The following is a 19,947-nucleotide window of genomic DNA, read 5'->3' as shown; positions in this document are numbered from 1 at the left end:
TCAAGATTTATCTACATTTAGAGACTGTACACTCACTACATCAGCAGGATGGCTGTCTTGGTCGTCTATGACATGACAATTTTACTTTGTTACTTCCGCTTTTTCTTTGCCTTCATTGTGAGAGTCCACTGGATATGGTACATCTGTTGCTTAAGTTAAGTTCCTTTGATTGCCCACCAGCGATCTGACTGGCCACCTTTTCCGCATGTATTTGTTTCTCCATCGAAAATCATTTGAGTGAATCAGGTGTTTGAATATTTTTTTTGTCGGTCTCTTTAACCCCTTTAGTAAAAGGAAGGTTACGTCCCTGGTTAATAAAGGTGGGATATCTCATTTATAAATGAAAATGTTACATTGATTATGTGTGCAGATAAATATCATCAACCACAATTAAATAATACGCAGATAAATATAATCATTCTTAAATGATTTACTTACAAAACTTTAGTCATTAATGTGGTGCTTTGTAAAGTGGCTCTTTTTATGGTACAAAGCCTTTAGATTTTTATTCCCAATCTGTGTCAGAGTGTGTCAAGTATTGTTTAAATCTCGCCTCTCTAGGACATTTTCCGCGTCTTACTACAGACTTGCTAACGGTAATTAATCGTTTGATGTGTGAATCAGGGACGTAGCAGCTTTCATACATTTCCAAGATTGAAATGTATTTCAGTTTAAGTGATTTTACATAATAAAATTGACAGTTGGGATTGAAATTTGCTTCCATATTCGGAATCGAGGAGTTTCAGTTTACTGGGTCAAAATGTTTTTATTAAAGAAGAAAAAATTCGGCATCCAGCCCCTCCAAAAAATCGACCATGAGAGGATCCGTATGTACAGAGGTTCCGGTTTTTTGCCGGTATCGATGGATGCAGTACACGAAATACCGATATCGTACTGAGTAACGAACTTTTCAGTTCTCTTTTTTTCGCTGTGTGTTCATTGGCAAAGACACAATGCCATTTGTATTTCCTACTTTATCTGATGTTTATAGGTTAACTCAATTATATACGGATCAGAATTGAAACAGATAATAAGGATATATTGCAGATTCTGTTTGATAAGTTTGGTTGTTTCTCATTGATCACTGGATATTGTACACCAGACTTCATGTAAAGTGATGGATTTTTGGAGAATGTGTGCTTTCTGAGGCCTTGTTCTAAACGAACTTAAATTTAAGGACTTACTTCAGTCAAAGGCACCACACTCTAATCATCGATAGATGATATGTATCATCAATAATCGGAATAGACAGCTTCAACTAAAACTATTATCATTGTTCTTGAAACAGAAGATTAGCAACCGCCATCTGAAAAGTACAGAAAAGTACGAAGTCATTATGTAGGTGTAGAATCACATAGTATTATCTGGTCTTAAATCAGCACATTCATCTACAAATGGGAATATGTTCTTCTTGTATACTGTAGTTTCCTGCATACCATTTATTTTTTGTCTCAGAAGGAAGGACTGTGCAAGGTATAATAGGAAGAATTGTGGTTTGGTCATGGACACTTGATAATAAAAAGCTCGATTCTATCAGTATTAGTCGTAACTCGTCACCTCTTCTGCTGGCATGGCCACTTAACAATTTTGTTTTCTGGCATGTAAAAGACGAACGACTGCAAGTTTATGTAGACAATTTGACAGATGTAACTTTAACGGTTACTGTTAGCATTTCGAACATCAGTGAACAGGATGCTGGCCAATACAACTTAGCATCACCATCGGATTCGGTGGAATTCATCGACAGTGTTTTTCTACACATAATCGGTAATTTACGACTTCATGAAGTATACATTAATTAAAACAGCCCATTATCTCATTTTTCGAGCTTTGTATGGCTATAGAAGCTTTATGCGTTCCAAAGTGATAACTAATAAAGATATGTCACATATACTAGATACCGAGATCTCGACAAGTCGATACTGGATTTTTGTAGGTGACTGTTCGCGTTAAGAGACAATTATATAAGGCAGTACATTATACTGTATCGATTTATTATTAACTTTTTCACAATACATCTATTACTTTGCACAAACACTGATTTACCACGCTTTGTCCAACAACACTTTATCTGCTTAAATCTCATTGATTGTTTTGTGAATATATAAACCGTCTTAATTCAGACTGAATCTTAAATAGTAACAAAACAGTGCTCGTTTTTAATTATGTCATGATGATGATTTGCCATCAGTACTTATATACATACTCATTTAAGTTTGTTGCAAATGTTGATGGCTTCACGTTTAAAACATACAGTAAAAGCCATCTATCGTATATAAAAGCATTCAATAAATAGTCAGATATATACTTATGTATACATAAGCACATTCCTATGCAATCATTCATGCATATATATTCACGTACACGTTATATATGTATATATGTTTACTCATAGATACACACAGTACATTGCATATAAATATAAGCACGCAGACACAAAAGATACACACATAAAATCACACAAGTTTGCACACACACACACACACACACACACACACCTCCTGATGCCCTATCAACATTTGGAGAGCAGGTGTTAAACAGGGAGTAGTTTTTAAATGTGATATTGTCCGTATCTTTCAAGAATGTTTCTTGAAGGCATAGTACCGCAGGATCATATTCGTTTAAAAGCAGGATAATATTATTGTAATTTGCTTTAAGTCCTCGACAATTCCATTGTATGATAGTGTTTTTCATTATAAATTTAAATTAAAGATTGTGGAGCTAGGTTAGACCTTTCGCAGAGGGAATTTGTTTTGTTATTTCTCTGGAGGAAGTACGGGGGTGAATTTTTTGTTTGTAGGTCTGGAGTTCCCTTGGGCGCATGGAGCAGATTCTTCTGCATCCATGCTCTCGATGTCTCCAAACCTGTTATAAAGTTTGATGGGGTCATCTGACCCCTTTTGTTGCCTGTTTCCATGAGATTTATTTTTGTTTTTTGGTGATTTAGGTTGTTGGGTATTGCTGAATGTAGTTTGTGTAGATGCCGTGTTTCTCTGTGATTGGTAATGAGGGATGTTTGAGCTTGGTGTTGAATCGGGTGCTTCTGTTTGTGTTTGAGCGTCCTTCGTTGTTTTAGGATTGCTCTTCACTACAGTGGAGAAGGATGGGCCAGGATGGGCTCTTTTCGCCTGTACAAGTTTTCTGGCTTCTGGATAGGGAATATTATTTGTGTATTTTACCCTCTGAATTTCCTTCTCCTGTTTCCAGGTATCGCAATCCTTGGAATTTGCGTGATGCTCTTTTCCACAGTTGACACAATGCGGAGTTGCTCTACAGTCAGCTTCCTGATGAGAATTTTCTCCGCATCGGCCACATATTTGGGTTTTAGAGCAGCCGTCTTCGTGATGGCCGTATTTTTGACACTTATAACATCGAAGGGGGTTTGGAATGTAGATGTCAACCTTCACTTGCAAGAAGCCAACCTTGACCACTTTGAGTACAGTTGGCTTGTTGAAGGTGAGTGCAATGGTGTTGGTGTCCTGCAGGTTATTATTACGTTTGATACGTATTCGACGGACTGCAGTGACACCTTCACTTTTCATTCCTTCAATGATATCTGCGTCGGTGACTCCAGCCAAGTCACGACAGCGAATCACGCCTTTGGACGTATTGAGTGTGGTGTGAGCGAATGAGGTCATGACCTACGGTTTATGACGTTTGCTTAACTGCATTCGTCTCCTTCTTCTTATATGTCTACATAGATAAAGTTGGGATCTTAATGATTTCTAAAATATAAACTAGAACAAGCTTCACGCTTCAGTGTCATAAGACAACGTCTGTACTGAATATATGTCTGATTTTGTCTCCTGAAACCATTCAGACCTATATTTTGCAATATACTCGAGATCTTAACAGTTTCCAAGTTATGACAAGAGAGCAAGTCACCTGTCCCATAGGATATTCTGGACATATGTCTAATCTCATCCCGTCATGACCTTTAAACCAAGATATGACTAGATAATGGAGATTTCAGATATTTCCAAGTTATCATAGAAGGTCAAGTAAACTACTCCGTCGTCATAACCCATCTTTTGTATTGATGCAGGTTGGATTTTCTCTCGGAATGTCTTTCAGTATCATATATGGTAATACGCCGGAACTCGGAACTATCTTCAAACTGTCATAAGTTTCCTCTCGCCCCTTGGTCACAGCCTGACGTTGTAATCCAAAATCCTGTTACATATGTTAAAGGTCTGTATTGACAATCACACAAACCAGCTTCTCTCCATCAACCTTGTATTCTTAACAGATTGAGAGTACCATAGAAACCCAACAAGGTATCTGAATCCTCTGGCCCTACTCGTATCTTTCATATTTATTCATTACTGCATGTGTATTGGAAAATATGAACGAGTTTTTCGGATGGAATACTGCACGACCTTGGGAGTGCAGTATATGCTCATTTTCTTTTCTACTTAAGGCTTAATTATATAAACAAAATACACTACAAGAAACAAAGTAACTAAATGTATGCCGTATTTAAAACTAGATACAAAAGTGCAGATTCATCATTACACGACATTATTAATGCGTACATACTCCGCCCAGATAAATTTGAACTTAGTCGAGCGCTAGACACAACTTTCGTCTACTTAATATTGAAATTTGAAGTCATATTGTGAATGAATGCCCATTGCAACAACGTTCTATTTGATCTGGAATTGATATATTTTGGTATTTTGTCGATTCTACGAAATTCCGTGATTATGCACTGGATTCATCTGTGAAAATTGTACATGAAATACATTGGACTGTAGCAGCGAGGGAGAAGCGTGTTGACATCTACATGTGTTTTCTTTTCTGTCATTGACTATTTGAAATGATAATGTGGGAAAAATATTAAGTCTTTCAATTGCAATTATCAATGAGACGATATGGAATTTAATGTTTATTTCATTTTGAGTGCAGTAAGAAGGATGTAATTGCACTTGGAGTTTGGTCGAAATTTATAGTACAATTTCTAAATGTGTATTGAAGCTTAATAACCCATGACATGGCTTATGTAATTCGGATTTGCAGAGCTAAAAAAGTACAGTTTGAGGAAATTCAGGATGTAAAACTGTAAGTATATATTTTTGTCATTCTTATTACCAACTAAAGGAGAAAGTGTATGCCTTATAACTTGCATGTTATTTGTAGGTAACCAGCAATTTTATGAAATTATGGCGTCTATCTAAAAATTCGAAACATTGTATCAAAATAATTAACACGGAATGCACCAAAGCAGCTGGTATGTGGCAGTCAACGAAACATCTGCTTTAGTTCATTCAGAAACAAATTTAATCAACCAAAACGTAAAGCGTGTGCATCAGGAATTTACATGATTTGTTTGCAAAGTAGTTCCTAATACACTACTGGGCACACGTGTACTGCACGTAAGTGCAATATGATGGTATGCAATATCGTAAAATACTGAATGATTCTGACAATGTATAGTTAACGGAGAAAAAATGAGCACATAATGCTAATATTTTAAAATCAGTGGACACATCTAAAGACTATCCGCTATCATATTCCAAACATACGACCATTGACCAAACACAGTTATATTTATATCAACATATACTAAAAGCACAACAATTTGAAACATTTATAAAAGATTTTGGATCCGAATATCTGGAAGTCACTGCCAGGCCTTTACTATGTTGGCTTGAAAAGTAGTGTTAAAAGAGGTTATATAGGTCTTTTTGTTTAATGTGATAAAGAACAAATAATAATAACAAAATTGTGAATACGGAATATAAAGTAAAAAAGATAGTATATATTATGCCATTCTGAATATATTTCTATTATATATAATGTATAAAGAAAACATAATTTAGTTCTGGCATATAAGTAGCAGTTTTTAGAGTCGAGTCACCAAGATGATTGCTTTTATTTGTTCAATTAGGCTGTAGTTACTGGCATTCTAAATTATTATATATCATATGCCTGACAAAAATACACCACTGTACAATATTTATGACGATCATCTCTCTCTCATAAAAATACAGCAAATTACAGATGGAATAAACAATTTTTGGTTAAAATTAAATCAATAATATTAACAATACTTGAAAAGGCATTGTATACATGTGTGGTGCAGTGAGACATTAGAACGCGTGTTTACATGTGTCATGCATTAAACAATAGCAATTACATTAAAAAGCAAATTTGGTTAGCGCAGATATTATGCATCGTGCACATAATTAATCTAAAGTGAATCTACGACTTCTCTAGCATTCTCCACATCCATATACATTAACTAAAATTAACACCCCCACCCCCATATATATATATATATATATATATATATATATATATATATATATATATATATATATATATATATATATATATATATATATATATATATATATATATATATATATATAATTGTTTCTTTGATTTTTATGTAATGGTATAGGCTTATTCTCCTTGCAGATGATGGAATGATTCCAAAGATAGTTCAACAAAACGTTTTGGACGCAAACTTGGTCTTAGAGTGTAGAGTATCCAGGACGTCAACGGCGAGTTTCCTATGGCAACTTAACGGATCCGTAATAGGAAACCACAGTAGATATTTCCAAAACGGCACATTCTTATTCATCACGAATTTGACACTTGACGACCAATACAACTTATATCAGTGTATAGACTCTGGAACTGGACTTGCTAGTGATTTATACAAGATAGAAATATGTAAGTTTGTCTACTTGGCACTTTTACACATCCATGCTATCTAATTATATTGGATTTTTACATAGGTCACATAATAGATTTTCTAATGTTTCCATCCATAAATATCTATACTCTTTGCTGTTTTGATACTTTAATTATTAATGCATTTAATTTGGACCATATCTCTGTCAACATTTGTCTCTCTTTCCATGGAATGTACACTACACCTTTCAATGCTGCAGAGCGATCTGATGACTTTCTGAGGAGAGGTACATGAAATAATTATGCGGATATGAATATACTTAATGAAAATAATGCATCTTAAAACGTACTTAAACTTTTAGCAGTTTGTGTTTAGCGGCAACCTTCGAAGAAATAATGCCGAAGGAGTTCATCACTCGATATATATATATATATATATATATATATATATATATATATATATATATATATATATATATATCGGCACCTTTAGCAGCGAATGCCTTGAGTACTACTGTTAACCGATAACAATAATAATAATAATAATAATAATAATAATAATAATAATTTTAATAATAGGTCCTTTGAAATTTTTATTACATTAGATTGAGGAATACTGGGTGTCATCTAGAGTTATTTTGTGAAGGCGAGAAACAAGAAGATGGCTTTTTTTCTAAAGTATTATTATTTCGCTTGAACTGAATGCTAAATTGATCTAACAAATTAGCAAATCTTTCTAGGAACGCAGACCTAACAGTATTATAGGGCAGCGATAAAGCCACAAGTTGTGAAATCCAATGTTAAATCGGACGTCATTTTATTTCACTGGATTAACATTGGGGAGTATGGTATGGACTAAAGATGGGAAATCCTATGTTAAACATTTAGTCATCGGTTCAACATTAGATAACACTCTGGAGTCAATATATTTATTCCTGTGTTAAAATCGTCTATTGGATTAACATTTTATGGCACTCTGATGTCAAGATGGGAAATCCTAATTTAAATTCAGTTTTAAAGTAGGAGTTACGGCTATATGTCACCCTGGAGACAAGATGATGTGTGCGTGGGGTCATATGCTAAACATTTCTCCCTAGGTTCAACATTAAAGTATCTGTTTGGTGTGACAAGTAACATGTTGAGTCTGTCTGGCCTCTAACGGAAATTTGATATGTTTAATTTTATGAGTCTTTATGGCAACTAACGAAAAGTTATTATGGATATGACACTCCGGGTACAATAGGAATTTAGAATGAAGTTGGAGATGGCGCTTTTATTACAAGGGAACGTTAACATGGAAATTAGACTCTGTAAACATTTCCTACATTCGCATTCATGTCTTATGAAACGAATTAGGAATTTTGTAATACTGTGTCTTGTTTGTAGCAACCCAATGAAAACAAGTTCGTTACAATAACAATGGTTTATGTGACAGACATTGGTTCTTTAGCAGTTCCTCACAAAGTTAGGTTATGCTACCTTATATGTAGTACACTAATTGACTCTATCCTATGGTCAGTTCCCTTATTACAAATGACTTATTTTTATCGTACGATGAATGAAATGCCATAGGAGTTGTTGATAACTGAATTATATGTGTCACATTGTTAAATGAAGTCAGAATTTGGCGTCATGCAAGCTATTTTTTTCTTTTAAGTTTGTAATTTGTTCTTTGCTCAGGTTTAAAAACGCTAATTGTCTTCTTCAGGGGCTCGGCTAGATCTCTTGGTAAAGCCTTATTAGTTAAATGACTTTAAATCAAAGAAAGTACCGAATCCATCCATTATGAAATGTGTGTGCGTGTACACGGATCTTATTCTATTCATAATATAAAGCAAATCAAGAGATAACGACACATAGGTTTTCTCGTATATTCTCGCGAATAATAATGAAAATGAAGTTCAAAACACGCGACAAAGAGTCTGATTTCTTCTTTTTAACTGTCTTTCATTTTTGAATTTCTTCACTAGCATGGTTCCTGTATCTGTTAATTTCGTCTTTTTTACTTCTAGTGCCAAACTGTCCTTTTTGCTGATAGATATAACACAATGAGGCACACAAAAATTAGGAGTATGAATTTGAGACTCTGAAAACATTCAAAGTAAAAAAGATAAAAGCCACACCTGTCACTTCCTTGTTCAGATCATTATTCGATATTTGGTTTGTTGTGAAATCTCTGATGATCTAATTCAGCGACTTGAGATCAAAATTGTCATTGTTTCGTTCGTGAAACAAACGTGAAACATTTTGTTCTGGGACCATTATATAATTTAAAATAGTAAGACCATTTTGTGTTTTTTTTTTCTCTCCATATTTTTGAATATGATATTGGTGATTGAAATCGACAACTCCTGCACAAACGTGAAACTCGGTGTTATTGGTAAGAAAATGCTTCCCGTATTCTGCATACCTTTGGAAAGGATATGTGAATGGTTTAGTCCACGAGAACTGATATTCAAAAAATCCTAATTCCAGTCAGAAGTTAATGTTTGAGAATCCTTGACCATTCGTTAATTTAAAATACTAGGACTATTTTGGCGTAGTCCACGCAACAACAATAAAACAACAGTGTTTATTAAAAAAAAGATTATTATCTTTCATCCAAAACTGACACTATACCATCAATACAATCCACGCCAAATTACTCGTATTCTTTATAATTACGTAGCTATATAGAATTCTCATACATTACCTACTAATTGGAATTTGACCTTTCGCAGGACAATTCCCGTTGACTAAAAGTTTTGCATATCCATTGTAACCGATTCGAGCTTCGTGGCAGCATGCTTGAACCAATTTTAAACCTATGAGAAATTCTTATGATAGGAGTTCAAATCCTGAGGGCCATATTCCCTCATAAATGTTAATCTTATGGAACAACCCGATCTATAATTAGATTTCTCGTATTGAGATTATCACACCGTCCTATACTACTATTAGGTGTGCATTGTCGTCACTTTTCTTGTTTGTCACTTTTCTTGTTTTTCTCTGCAGATGGGTTCCTGTGGTTATTTCTGCATAGCAGATATAAGCCAACGGTTTACTAAGTCCTCTAAAACGAGTAGTATTCTCTTGTGTAAACTTAGTAATGCATTTAAACGATTTACTAACATGTGTAAACCAATTGCTTATACGTTTTCTATCTGACCTTACCCATGTCTACACATCATATATAAACTTATTATCCTCTTCCGACAATCGCATTCTCATTGCTTCCACGTTTAAAATGAAGTAATAGAACGCTCGTTTGCTTATCAGGTTCCAGATACGTGGAATTGCCTACATATCTTAGACATAAGGGCACCGTAGTCTAATTCAACACTGCTCCTCAAACTCACCTACGTCAAATGTGAGAACAAACTTGAAGACCTAATAATGTTTACTGTCACAGTTATTGTCGGCATGTTTTTGTTTTGTAGTTTCATGGTGTTTGTTTTTTTGTAATTTCGTCCTTGAATCTATTTTTGTGCATCATCTAACATTGTAAAGCGCTGAGAAATTCTAAAGACCAGACGCTAAGTCCAGATTATTATTATTATTATTATTATTATTAATCCGTTATGACGTTTTAGTAATATGTTAGAACGACTTGCTTACGATTTAGCAATCCGTTTGAATGACATATTAATCCGTCCAAACAAATCACTAATCCCATGAAACTAATTAGAGCTCCGTATGAACTATTTCCTAGTTCGTTATAACGATTTAATGAACAGTTGAAACTAATTAGTTATCCGTTGGAGTCATTTAAATGTTATTTTTCAGTGTGTGTGTGTGTGTGTGTGTGTGTGTGAATTAGAGTTTTAACATGGTTTTGACGATGTTTCAGTCATATCGCTACGATGTCTGCAGTGTAGCGGTTTATGATGATGTCTAGCACTGGGGCATCATGCCGCAGACATGTAGTATGATGTTCAACCCAGTCACATTATTACGACCCAAGGCCGACCGTGCTTAACACTAACCTCTTACTGCTGAGCGCCTAGCGAGGTATATGTTAGCACCATTATTGTAAGTCTTATATATGACTCGAGCGTGATTGGAACTCGCAATCTCCCTCATCCGAGGAGGACTGTCAATCCACTAGGCCACCAAAGCGGTCGTATGTTTGTGTATCCCCACCAAATATAATTTGTCTTGACTGTTTAATTATTTACGCAGTACACAAAATATTAAGATTTCATTTAATCTTAATTTGATTTCCATATTTAATTCGTAAGCATTTACAAGAGTTCGGAAAAATCATATAAAGCTAAATGTGAAACTTTAACATTTTAATCTTTCACATGTATTGAGCGTATCAATATTAATATATTATGTAAAAACGAAATCGAATCGACACAATATAAAAATGTAATTACTTTGACATACGGAGTTAAGAGAAAACAAGCGTTGTAGTGATTGGCTGAAAATGTAAATCACTATCGTTTACAAATAGTTTTCCCCATACATACAATGGACACAAAGATACTGCCAACTACTGTTACATTCCAAAAGACGACGCTGTTTTTCTTCTACCCATACCAGACATGATTAGTCGTGTTTATGTGTTCTTGAGCACGCAGTTTGCTGCAACTGCCTCTGAATGATATAACATTTGATGTGCTGATGTTCAGCAATAAAATAATCCTTCTCCTCATACACACCTATGCTTCGTTGTGTTTTTGTTGCTTTACACCACTAATCATTTTGTCAGTATTACATACATTTTACTTCCTGGTCACACTTTACATATCACAGTCCAACCGTCCGATAAAGTAGCCTCAAACATGTACTGAAACTGAACGACTTCCTAAACCGTCAGTTGGTATCAGTGCACGATTTGGGCTGAATTATCATTCTAAGAGTCCAAACATCATTTATAAATTCCTGTTATTCTGAATAACTCCCTTCGTTTAAAATAGTATAGTCTGGCCAGATGTTATTTACCCATACACCTACATACAAAAGAATTAGCGACTTAATGCTGGCGCTATCTCCCATATTTTCCAATACTTAATGTTGGCGCTATCTCCCATGTTTACCACGATATATATTTTAACGTATTAAACACCTTGTTGTCATGATCCAGGAATATTTTGGACTGAGTCTTCCCTGTCTTACAGACTGTTATCCGATTTGCAGTTGGAACTGGACAAGGTTAGATCCTTCATCGGGTGAAGAAAAAGTTATCTCAGCAGAAAAGGCATTATATTTTCAGAATGTTACACGACAGGACGCTGTGAAGTACTCATGCAGAGTTCAGAATCAAATCACCGGCGTATCACTTAAAAACTTTACGTGGCTGGAAATTGTCTGTGAGTTTAATAATAATAATAATAATAATAATAATAATAATGATAATAATATGGATTTGAAGGTTTTCCAGCCAGAAAGAGAAGGGAAACACGGACAGCGGAAACAATATGCGAGGAAGAAGTTAGCCGAGGCACCTTCCCGCCTGGGGAGAAATATCAGCCCTTCTTAGGGCTACACATTGCCATTTATCTAAGGGGACCAATTTGTCTTGGTTTCCCAATTCGATAAAACCACACAAAACCGACTTGATCGTTTCGGTTGCATGCATCAAAATGTTAACCCAATTACCTAACAGTGACTAAACATTTATTTGTCTCTTAGATAATTAGAAAAACAAAATTGTTAGGGCATCTCACTTTGTACACTATGTACTAGTACTATTTCAATTGTTATCAGTCAGGAAAATTATCAGACTCAATTGAATTTGACTCAGTTGCACAGGTGGCTCACACAATATTGGTTGTTAGGGTCCATTTACAAGCAACTGGACATAATTTGGCTAAGTACGGGCGGGTTGTCTGATGCAGGAACTCCACTCCACTTCCCAAGTCCGGAGATTCGTACAAAGGGCGGAGAAGTGGAACGATTTCCAACCGCCTAAAACTGTTGTCCCAGTGACGTCTTTGTCACCAGCCAATCGCGACTGACGTTAAATCTGCATTGGTCGACACCACAGTGATTGGTAAACAGAAGATTTATTTTAGTATCATGAGTACGTGGGTCCATTCACACTCACGAAACAGCGTTCCAATCAGACCGCAATGGGTACCAAAATGACCCGCGGCTAAAGGCTATAATTACCAGTGTACCCTTGTACACACAAACGCCTGGGGGATGAGGCTCCTTTTTCCTTCCCCCAAGACCAATTGTCAGGTCGCTGTGAGGCCATTGACAGTGGAACATGCACAACGTGCGCACTCCACTATAATCCAACTAATCAATCAATCAATAATAATAATAATAATAATAATAATAATAATAATACCACTATCAGCATCATTATCATGTTAAATGATATCACTTTAACTTGAAGATGGATACTAAGGCTAAAGAAGTGTACTTGTATGAGTTAGATCAAGTCAATTTAGTTTTGAATCAATTGTTCATATTGGTGAATTATGACGTAACAACATAAATTTGAGATTAACATTTTTTATTATCGTGAATTAAAAATAAAGTGCAGAGAAGAAGAAAAGATTATGCCTTTTTTCGACCAACAATTCAACGTTTTGGAAATTAAATGAGTTGATTATTATCTAGACTTTACATTAATTCTCTTTTTTCATAATATTATGCTAATCTTTTTCACGGAGAAGTACTTTTGAATAAGAAAGAACAATTAACTCACACATATGGCAAAATGTAAGTACCTTTATGGAAGAAGCCATGTCACATCCGGTAAATTTTCTCGTCACAAAATATCTGTCAGTTCATGTTAGATTTCACATCAACTGTACATCTCGTTCTTAATTTTAGATGGCCCAGACAAACTTTTGTTTAATCTTTCGGACAAAACAATTGCACTGGATGAAAGGGATTCAGTTACAATATCTTGTTATGCCGATTGCTTTCCCCCGTGTCAGATTGACTGGACTGGGTCGCATGCAAAATCTTGGATGCGTTCAGCAGAACTGAAGCTCGTCAACGAAACAAGAGATGGTAATTTCACATGTCGTGCGATGAATCCAAGGAAGGACAACAATACAATTTCGGATACTATTTATGTAATCGCTAAATCAGGTATTGGAAATATATGTAGGAAAAGTCGTTTCTATAGCAAAATAATAACATTTTTGTCAACTCGGTTTAATCAGATTGGCAATGGAGATTTGGAAAAGTATCCAGAAGTTTTTGTTAAAAACAATTTGCGCCAGAACTGATGTTGTACTGGTCCATACAAACTGATTTATAAAACGTGTTTTATGACTTTATATTATTCCTGGTAGTTATAAAAATTGTGCTATTGATTAAAAAGGTAATATAGATCAGATTGTATTAACTTCTACGGGTGCTTCTTGATGTCTCCAGAATAATGTGGGATATTCAGTGTATATCCTTTCTTATGCTTCCAAAACAAGACAAAATATTTAGTATTCTTTGGCGCCAGATAATAATTATTTTTCCTTGTCATAGTCTTCTAAGAATTATCAGAAATGATGTCAATTGTTTTGTCTTCTAAATTGTCAACATCAGATTTGATTATTTTCATTACAATACCTAGATAACCAAAAACTAAAGTTTGTTTTCTTTTTATTAACTTGTATAATTTTAAATATGTTAAAAAGGGCTCTACATGTATTTAAGGTGGTTGTATATTTTTTGTTTCTTCAAACACATTTTAATGGTTATTATCACAACTGAAATTAAGTTTTGTTAGTTAGTTTTATTCCCTTTAAAGTCGTTTATTGAATTTAAATTGGTTTATATAGTTTATAATTCATTTTTACTGAAACTATGTATTGACTACATTTTTACAGGAAGCAGTCTCGATGACAAAAAATTAATTGCAATTACTGTCATTACAGCTGTACCTGCACTGCCCTCTTTAAATGTTGTTATCAGCGTAGTTGATTTTCCTCACTCCAAATCCATACAGTTTATTTTTCCTACATGGAGAACATAATTGCTTTAAATAATCAAATAATTATATAATGCTACGTATTGTTTTAAATACAATTTGTAATTATAAGTTTCATCAGTTTGCAAAGCTAAATAAAATGTGTCATCTACCTCAAAAGCAATAAATTTTATTTAAATAGTATTTGCCTAATCAAACGAATCAGTCAGTGTATTATTTATTAATAATTGTTCACACAATAACTTCTACACTTTACTGCTATGTTATTTCTAAACGCTAAGATTGCGCCATCCATAATCACAATACACAACACAACACATTAACCACGACTGTGCATATGTTAATGTATAGTTCTGTCACTTTCTATTGTGTATGTACCATGTGATACGTGTTGGTTTTTGTTTCAGTGTCTAGATCTGTCTCTATCTGTTGTGTATGCAACATGTGATACTTTTATTTTTGAATATCTTAATTCTAGATTTACTGGCACAGATACTCTTGCAGTTTGCGTTTCAATATCGTTTGCTCATTCACAAATATTACGTATTGAATGTGCCAATTAATGCATCACCAGATTTTTAAAGAGAAATGTTAGCAGCATGTCTGCGATAATTGGTGGTAATACTACCCTCAAAAACATTTGGTAGCACAGTGTTGAACTCTTGTGGGATCAGCTACATTCAGGCATTTTATATAATATTTAGCTTTACTATACAATCTTCTGGAACCATACATCTTGAACAATGATCGAATGTGTGATTGAATTAGAAAATTTGAGTATATTGAACACCCTTTGCGTGATAGTAATGTGAGTAAGGATGGTCAGCATAAACTAGAAAGGATGGATTTAGATCGGTGTTTACGACTGGACAAGGGTTTTAGTGATTTGCGAGGTAAATTGACTTGCGTTAATATCGCACATAATGCTGCGTATGGTGTAACATTAATATTCAATATATTGTGGGGTCTTTTCCATAGTGCCCAAAATTTAGTCGATGATAACGTGACAGAGAAAATGTCACAAGTTGATAATATTATAGCTCTAGTATGATATTCAAATGATATGCTGACTCTACATATATATGTCGTCGTGGCTTAACGATAGTGGGTGTGGTGGTTATTTAATACGTGATTTAAGAAGCAATTAAAACAGCTATTGTTGCATATGCAGTTCTCATAACTAGTTCAAATGCTGGAGCCGTGTTGTATGCTGACATTAGGACAGCAGTCAGCAGATTCCAATTCTAGGTTTTGACAACATGAGATAAAGTGTAGTTTTTACCATTATCCCGTGCCTCTGGTTTATGACGTCATTTCAATAAAGTATTTTATTATGTCCAACACTGTAATATTAGAGCCAAATCCACTTGCGCAATATATTATGAATGCAAATGCAGTTACTTTAGGGAAATTTAGCGTTAATTATGCTAGCTTATGGATGTCCAGACTTAAATTGTCTGTGTCAGTTTCAAGTGATAATGAAACAAAATCAATTGCTTGATATGCAAAAACATGTATTTTGAACAGAAAGAAGTGTATAGACGACACTATAAGGCCAAGGAGCTAAATCTATCATGGAGAGTATATCTACATTTTATTTTGTGGAGTATATCTACTTTTTCAGATCGAAGAGTTTTGCATGCATGTAAATGTTCCATAAAGAATCGCATATTTAATACCAAAGTAGATCGAAAACATGAATGTTTTGGATTTTAAGATTATCCAAGACGGCTATTTTACGGTAATTACCCATTTCTTTGCAAACAATGATTTTTTATCCTTTATATGATACATCAGGTATATAAATATGAACGTATGGATGTATAATGTTTATGTGTCAGAGTGCGTGCCGTTGATGTAAATCGCATTACACTGGAGATGTGATCGGAAATCCAAGGCTTCATGATGGCATGAGCGATGTTTATCTTAAATTGTGTCTAACAAACTGTCTTCAGTTCATTATGCTTTCACTTTGTATCTTTTAGGGACTGATAATCATAACAGCACCATGGAGACGACATCAGAAGGGGCCAAAATCGTTTTTGGTATTTATCGCTTACCTCTGTGCATTGTTCGTTATATTCATCGTTGTTCGATTTGCTGGATTCGTTATCTTTCTATATAGGACAAAAGAATACTCACATTGCTTAAAGTCTTTTCAAGTGCAGAGCATCGATTGAGATTATTTCTACATTTAATAACACAATGACTTGTACACTGTGAGGGAAATGTTAAAAATAATAAATTGCCCTCTACTTTCTCTTGATAACAGGTATGTATGTACGTATGTAGGTAAGTACGTACGTATGTATGTATGTATGTATATTTGTATGTATGTATGTATGTATCTTTGTATGTATGCATATATATATATATATATATATATATATATATATATATATATATATATATATATATATGTGTGTGTGTGTGTGTGTGTGTGTGTGTGAGTATGTATGTATGTAACTTCAGGGAAAAAAGAATGAACATATAATCCTCTGTGCTGTTGATTGTACTTTCACCGAAGATAATCACTCGTAAGAAATGTTGATAAGGTCAAGAAGATGCAGAGTTAACTATAGTGGAAAATAAAAGGAGCCTCTTTTACTCAAACCGTACTTTACATAAAACATGCTTAAAATTGATATCAGTCACACATATATTCCAAATTATTTCTAAATACTATTTTGTTGATTGTTTTAAATCAAGCAGTTACAAATTGCTCATGATAATCGTCTAATATAGTAAGAAGCATGATTTGCTCGTCACAGTTTCTATTGTGGCTTAATTATCAAGATAATGATCCGAGAACTAATATAGTTAAAGAAACAGAGGAAATGCTTTAGCTTTATATTGGTGAAACATTTCTTTCAGATTACCTTATCCTAGTCTACATAATTCTAGGATTGGGATGTATTTCTGTTGCTGCTGGCTGCATTCTTTGTCTGCGAAAATTTCGAAAAATGGTTAGTATTATATGAATAGTAATACGTATGAGAATACCCAAAGCAAACGAAGATATTTGCTAATAAAAGAGAAATGTGTAGAGTAAGAAACCTTCAAACTTTGTGTACTTAAATTATAAATCCTTGTGACATGTTTTGTATGAGATATTTAGTGTTTTCTCTCTGTTTTTGGGACGAGTTATATATTTACCATTGACAACAATTTTATCATGGCATAAATCAATAGTTTTTTTTGATACATATTTTCTCCTATTTAGTTGTGATAACGCTTAATGTACAAATGTTTAATGTGTTATGCTTCCGAAAAAGATATATATATATATATATATATATATATATATATATATATATATATATATATATATATATATATATATATATATATATATATCTTTATTAATTATCAAGTCAGAAGAAGGAAACTCATGACATTTCGGAAAATTGGGTTTGCTTAATCACACGGGAATTCCCGTACTGTTTCCTTTTGAGTGGTAACCTTCATTGTTTAAAAAAATTGACCTTTAACTTAGCTTGGATTCTTTTGTTTTAGCTCACGTACAGACAGACCATCGAACAACATTCCGTTATAGGGGCTAATGAAGCAATTGAAAATTAATATATTTAAGTTGTAAACGCCTTTTCAAGCGCACTGGACAATAGTTAGCAGTGCAAATAGTGAACTAATCATCGTCCCTGAAATAGATCTTCAACTATATCAAGAACCGATTTCTTTGTGAAAGATAACTCTTCAAACAAGGGATGAAGTGGAATATTTATTTCGGCATCTAGATATCAATGCTGTTGCTGGTAAAGATGTCTGCATTCAAGTCCATCGAACACAGGCAATGAATTGCAACATCATAAATATGATGTGTGAAATATACGTCATCACGTTTGCATGACCATTCAAAATATTGTGAATTGGAACTAATTTGTATGAAAACTCATTCTTCTTCTATGGGTGTAATGAGAAAATATTGCTCAACTTTACACTGAAACATCCATCTTAATGGCATAAGTTTATTTCTTTATTTCAGATCTATTACGGTGGTATGGCTGGGTTAATTTACATTCACTGTTTTAAAAAATGACATGTTTAACATTTATGCATAACAAGGATCCATGTAGTGCACATAAAATGAAAGCCTTAGAATTAGCATTTGGGTGTATCTAATTCAAATCCATATGTCTGAGAGAGAGAGAGAGAGAGAGAGAGAGAGAGAGAGAGAGGGAGAAGGAGAGAGAGAGAGAGAGAGAGGGAGAGAGAGAGAGAGAGAGAGAGGTATTGTATCGTATTTGCATATCTCTATTATTAATTTTGTAAATGATCGTAGAATATACAATGTAGACTTAGTTACTGTTGCCAGATTAGGTCATTAATGTTTTGAAATGTATATATAATTTGATAATTTGTCCATGTATCTATGTATTTATTAAAGTTAAGAAACATCTAATGTGAGAAAATTCTTTTTATTTTGTTCACAACATATTTCTTCATTTAAAATTATGCATTTTTCAAACAGCTAATCTCTCTCTATTTCTTTCTTCCTCTCTTCGACGGGGCCACGATGACCGAGTGGTCTAAAACGTCCCACCTCTGTCAGCGTGGGGCCTAGTTTCGGGCTAGGGTAAATGTGGGTACCTTAAAAAGCTTGTCAGAAACTTCCCTTGGGTCTGTGGTTCTTCCGAGTTTTTGTCGGGTTTTCTTCCACCAATTATGCTAGCTTCCATGTATAGTCTTGCATTTGCTAAAAATGACCTTAAACCCCACAGTGACAACATTCTTTCTTTCTTTCTTTTTTCAGTGTTTCATGTATATTTAATATAGTGTTCGATTGAACTATGTTCATGATTGAGGGTATTATTTTGTTAGCCCTACCTTACTAATATCCTGTTAATAAGCTATAAATAACTTGTTTACTGTTATTTGATTTCAAGGTCTAGCCTCAATTATACAAATAGAATGGTCTGAAAGAGAACTTGTGCTCAACAACATGGTCATTATATTTTATTTTTGTTTTTTTGCGTAAGGCTGAGTAAACAAAATTATTCCAGTTAGTAAAACTATTTGCATAGAAATCATTTATACAAATTGCAAAATACTAATCAATATTTTGGACTATTCTGATATTATTGTGAGTTGGCTCAAAGACATCTGGATGATATCATTGTGATACGTCAAGACTATCATTATATCAGCTTGTTCAAGACCATTAGTTTGTCGGCATTTTCATAAGTACTGAGATGCATTCGGATGGTTCTGTTCTTTTGGACTTGAAGCAGAACACTGAGGACTATTTGGGATTTAATTCACACTATTGTAAGTTCATTTCAAATTGTATTATATATTGAAATAAATTGTTTACTGAATTTTTCTAAACTTGTTGGCTAAACCTCTTTCTCTTACTTAGTTTAAAATTACTGAGTCGTGAAGGCAGTTGCCTGTGGACAACAATACAAAAG

The 19,947-nt window shown here is 34.1% G+C and overlaps 1 protein-coding gene across 5 annotated transcripts in view; it reads left to right on the top strand.

Moving 5' to 3' along the window:
- LOC149772049 (cell adhesion molecule CEACAM5-like) overlaps positions 1-18,938 on the top strand; it is a 29,351-nt gene extending 10,413 nt beyond the window's left edge. Inside the window, exons 2-8 of one of the 5 annotated variants that reach the window (XM_089947940.1) lie at positions 5,020-5,061; positions 6,424-6,681; positions 11,748-11,939; positions 13,417-13,680; positions 16,504-16,563; positions 17,393-17,484; positions 18,035-18,938. In XM_089947940.1, the coding sequence (XP_089804066.1) occupies positions 6,432-6,681; positions 11,748-11,939; positions 13,417-13,680; positions 16,504-16,563; positions 17,393-17,484; positions 18,035-18,100 (924 nt within the window). In that variant the 5' untranslated portion in view covers positions 5,020-5,061; positions 6,424-6,431 and the 3' untranslated portion in view covers positions 18,101-18,938. The remainder of the gene's footprint in view (positions 1-5,019; positions 5,062-6,423; positions 6,682-11,747; positions 11,940-13,416; positions 13,681-16,503; positions 16,564-17,392; positions 17,485-18,034) is intronic. The other 4 variants (XM_089947936.1, XM_089947935.1, XM_089947937.1 and 1 more) reach the window with 4 other exon arrangements.
- The last annotated feature ends 1,009 nt before the right edge of the window (positions 18,939-19,947 follow it).

This window comes from Sinohyriopsis cumingii, unplaced genomic scaffold (genome assembly GCF_028554795.1).
Source record: "Sinohyriopsis cumingii isolate HCF-2022 unplaced genomic scaffold, ASM2855479v2 utg001522l, whole genome shotgun sequence".
Taxonomy (NCBI): Eukaryota; Metazoa; Mollusca; class Bivalvia; order Unionida; family Unionidae; genus Sinohyriopsis; species Sinohyriopsis cumingii.
This window is presented reverse-complemented; position numbering and strand designations above follow the sequence as displayed.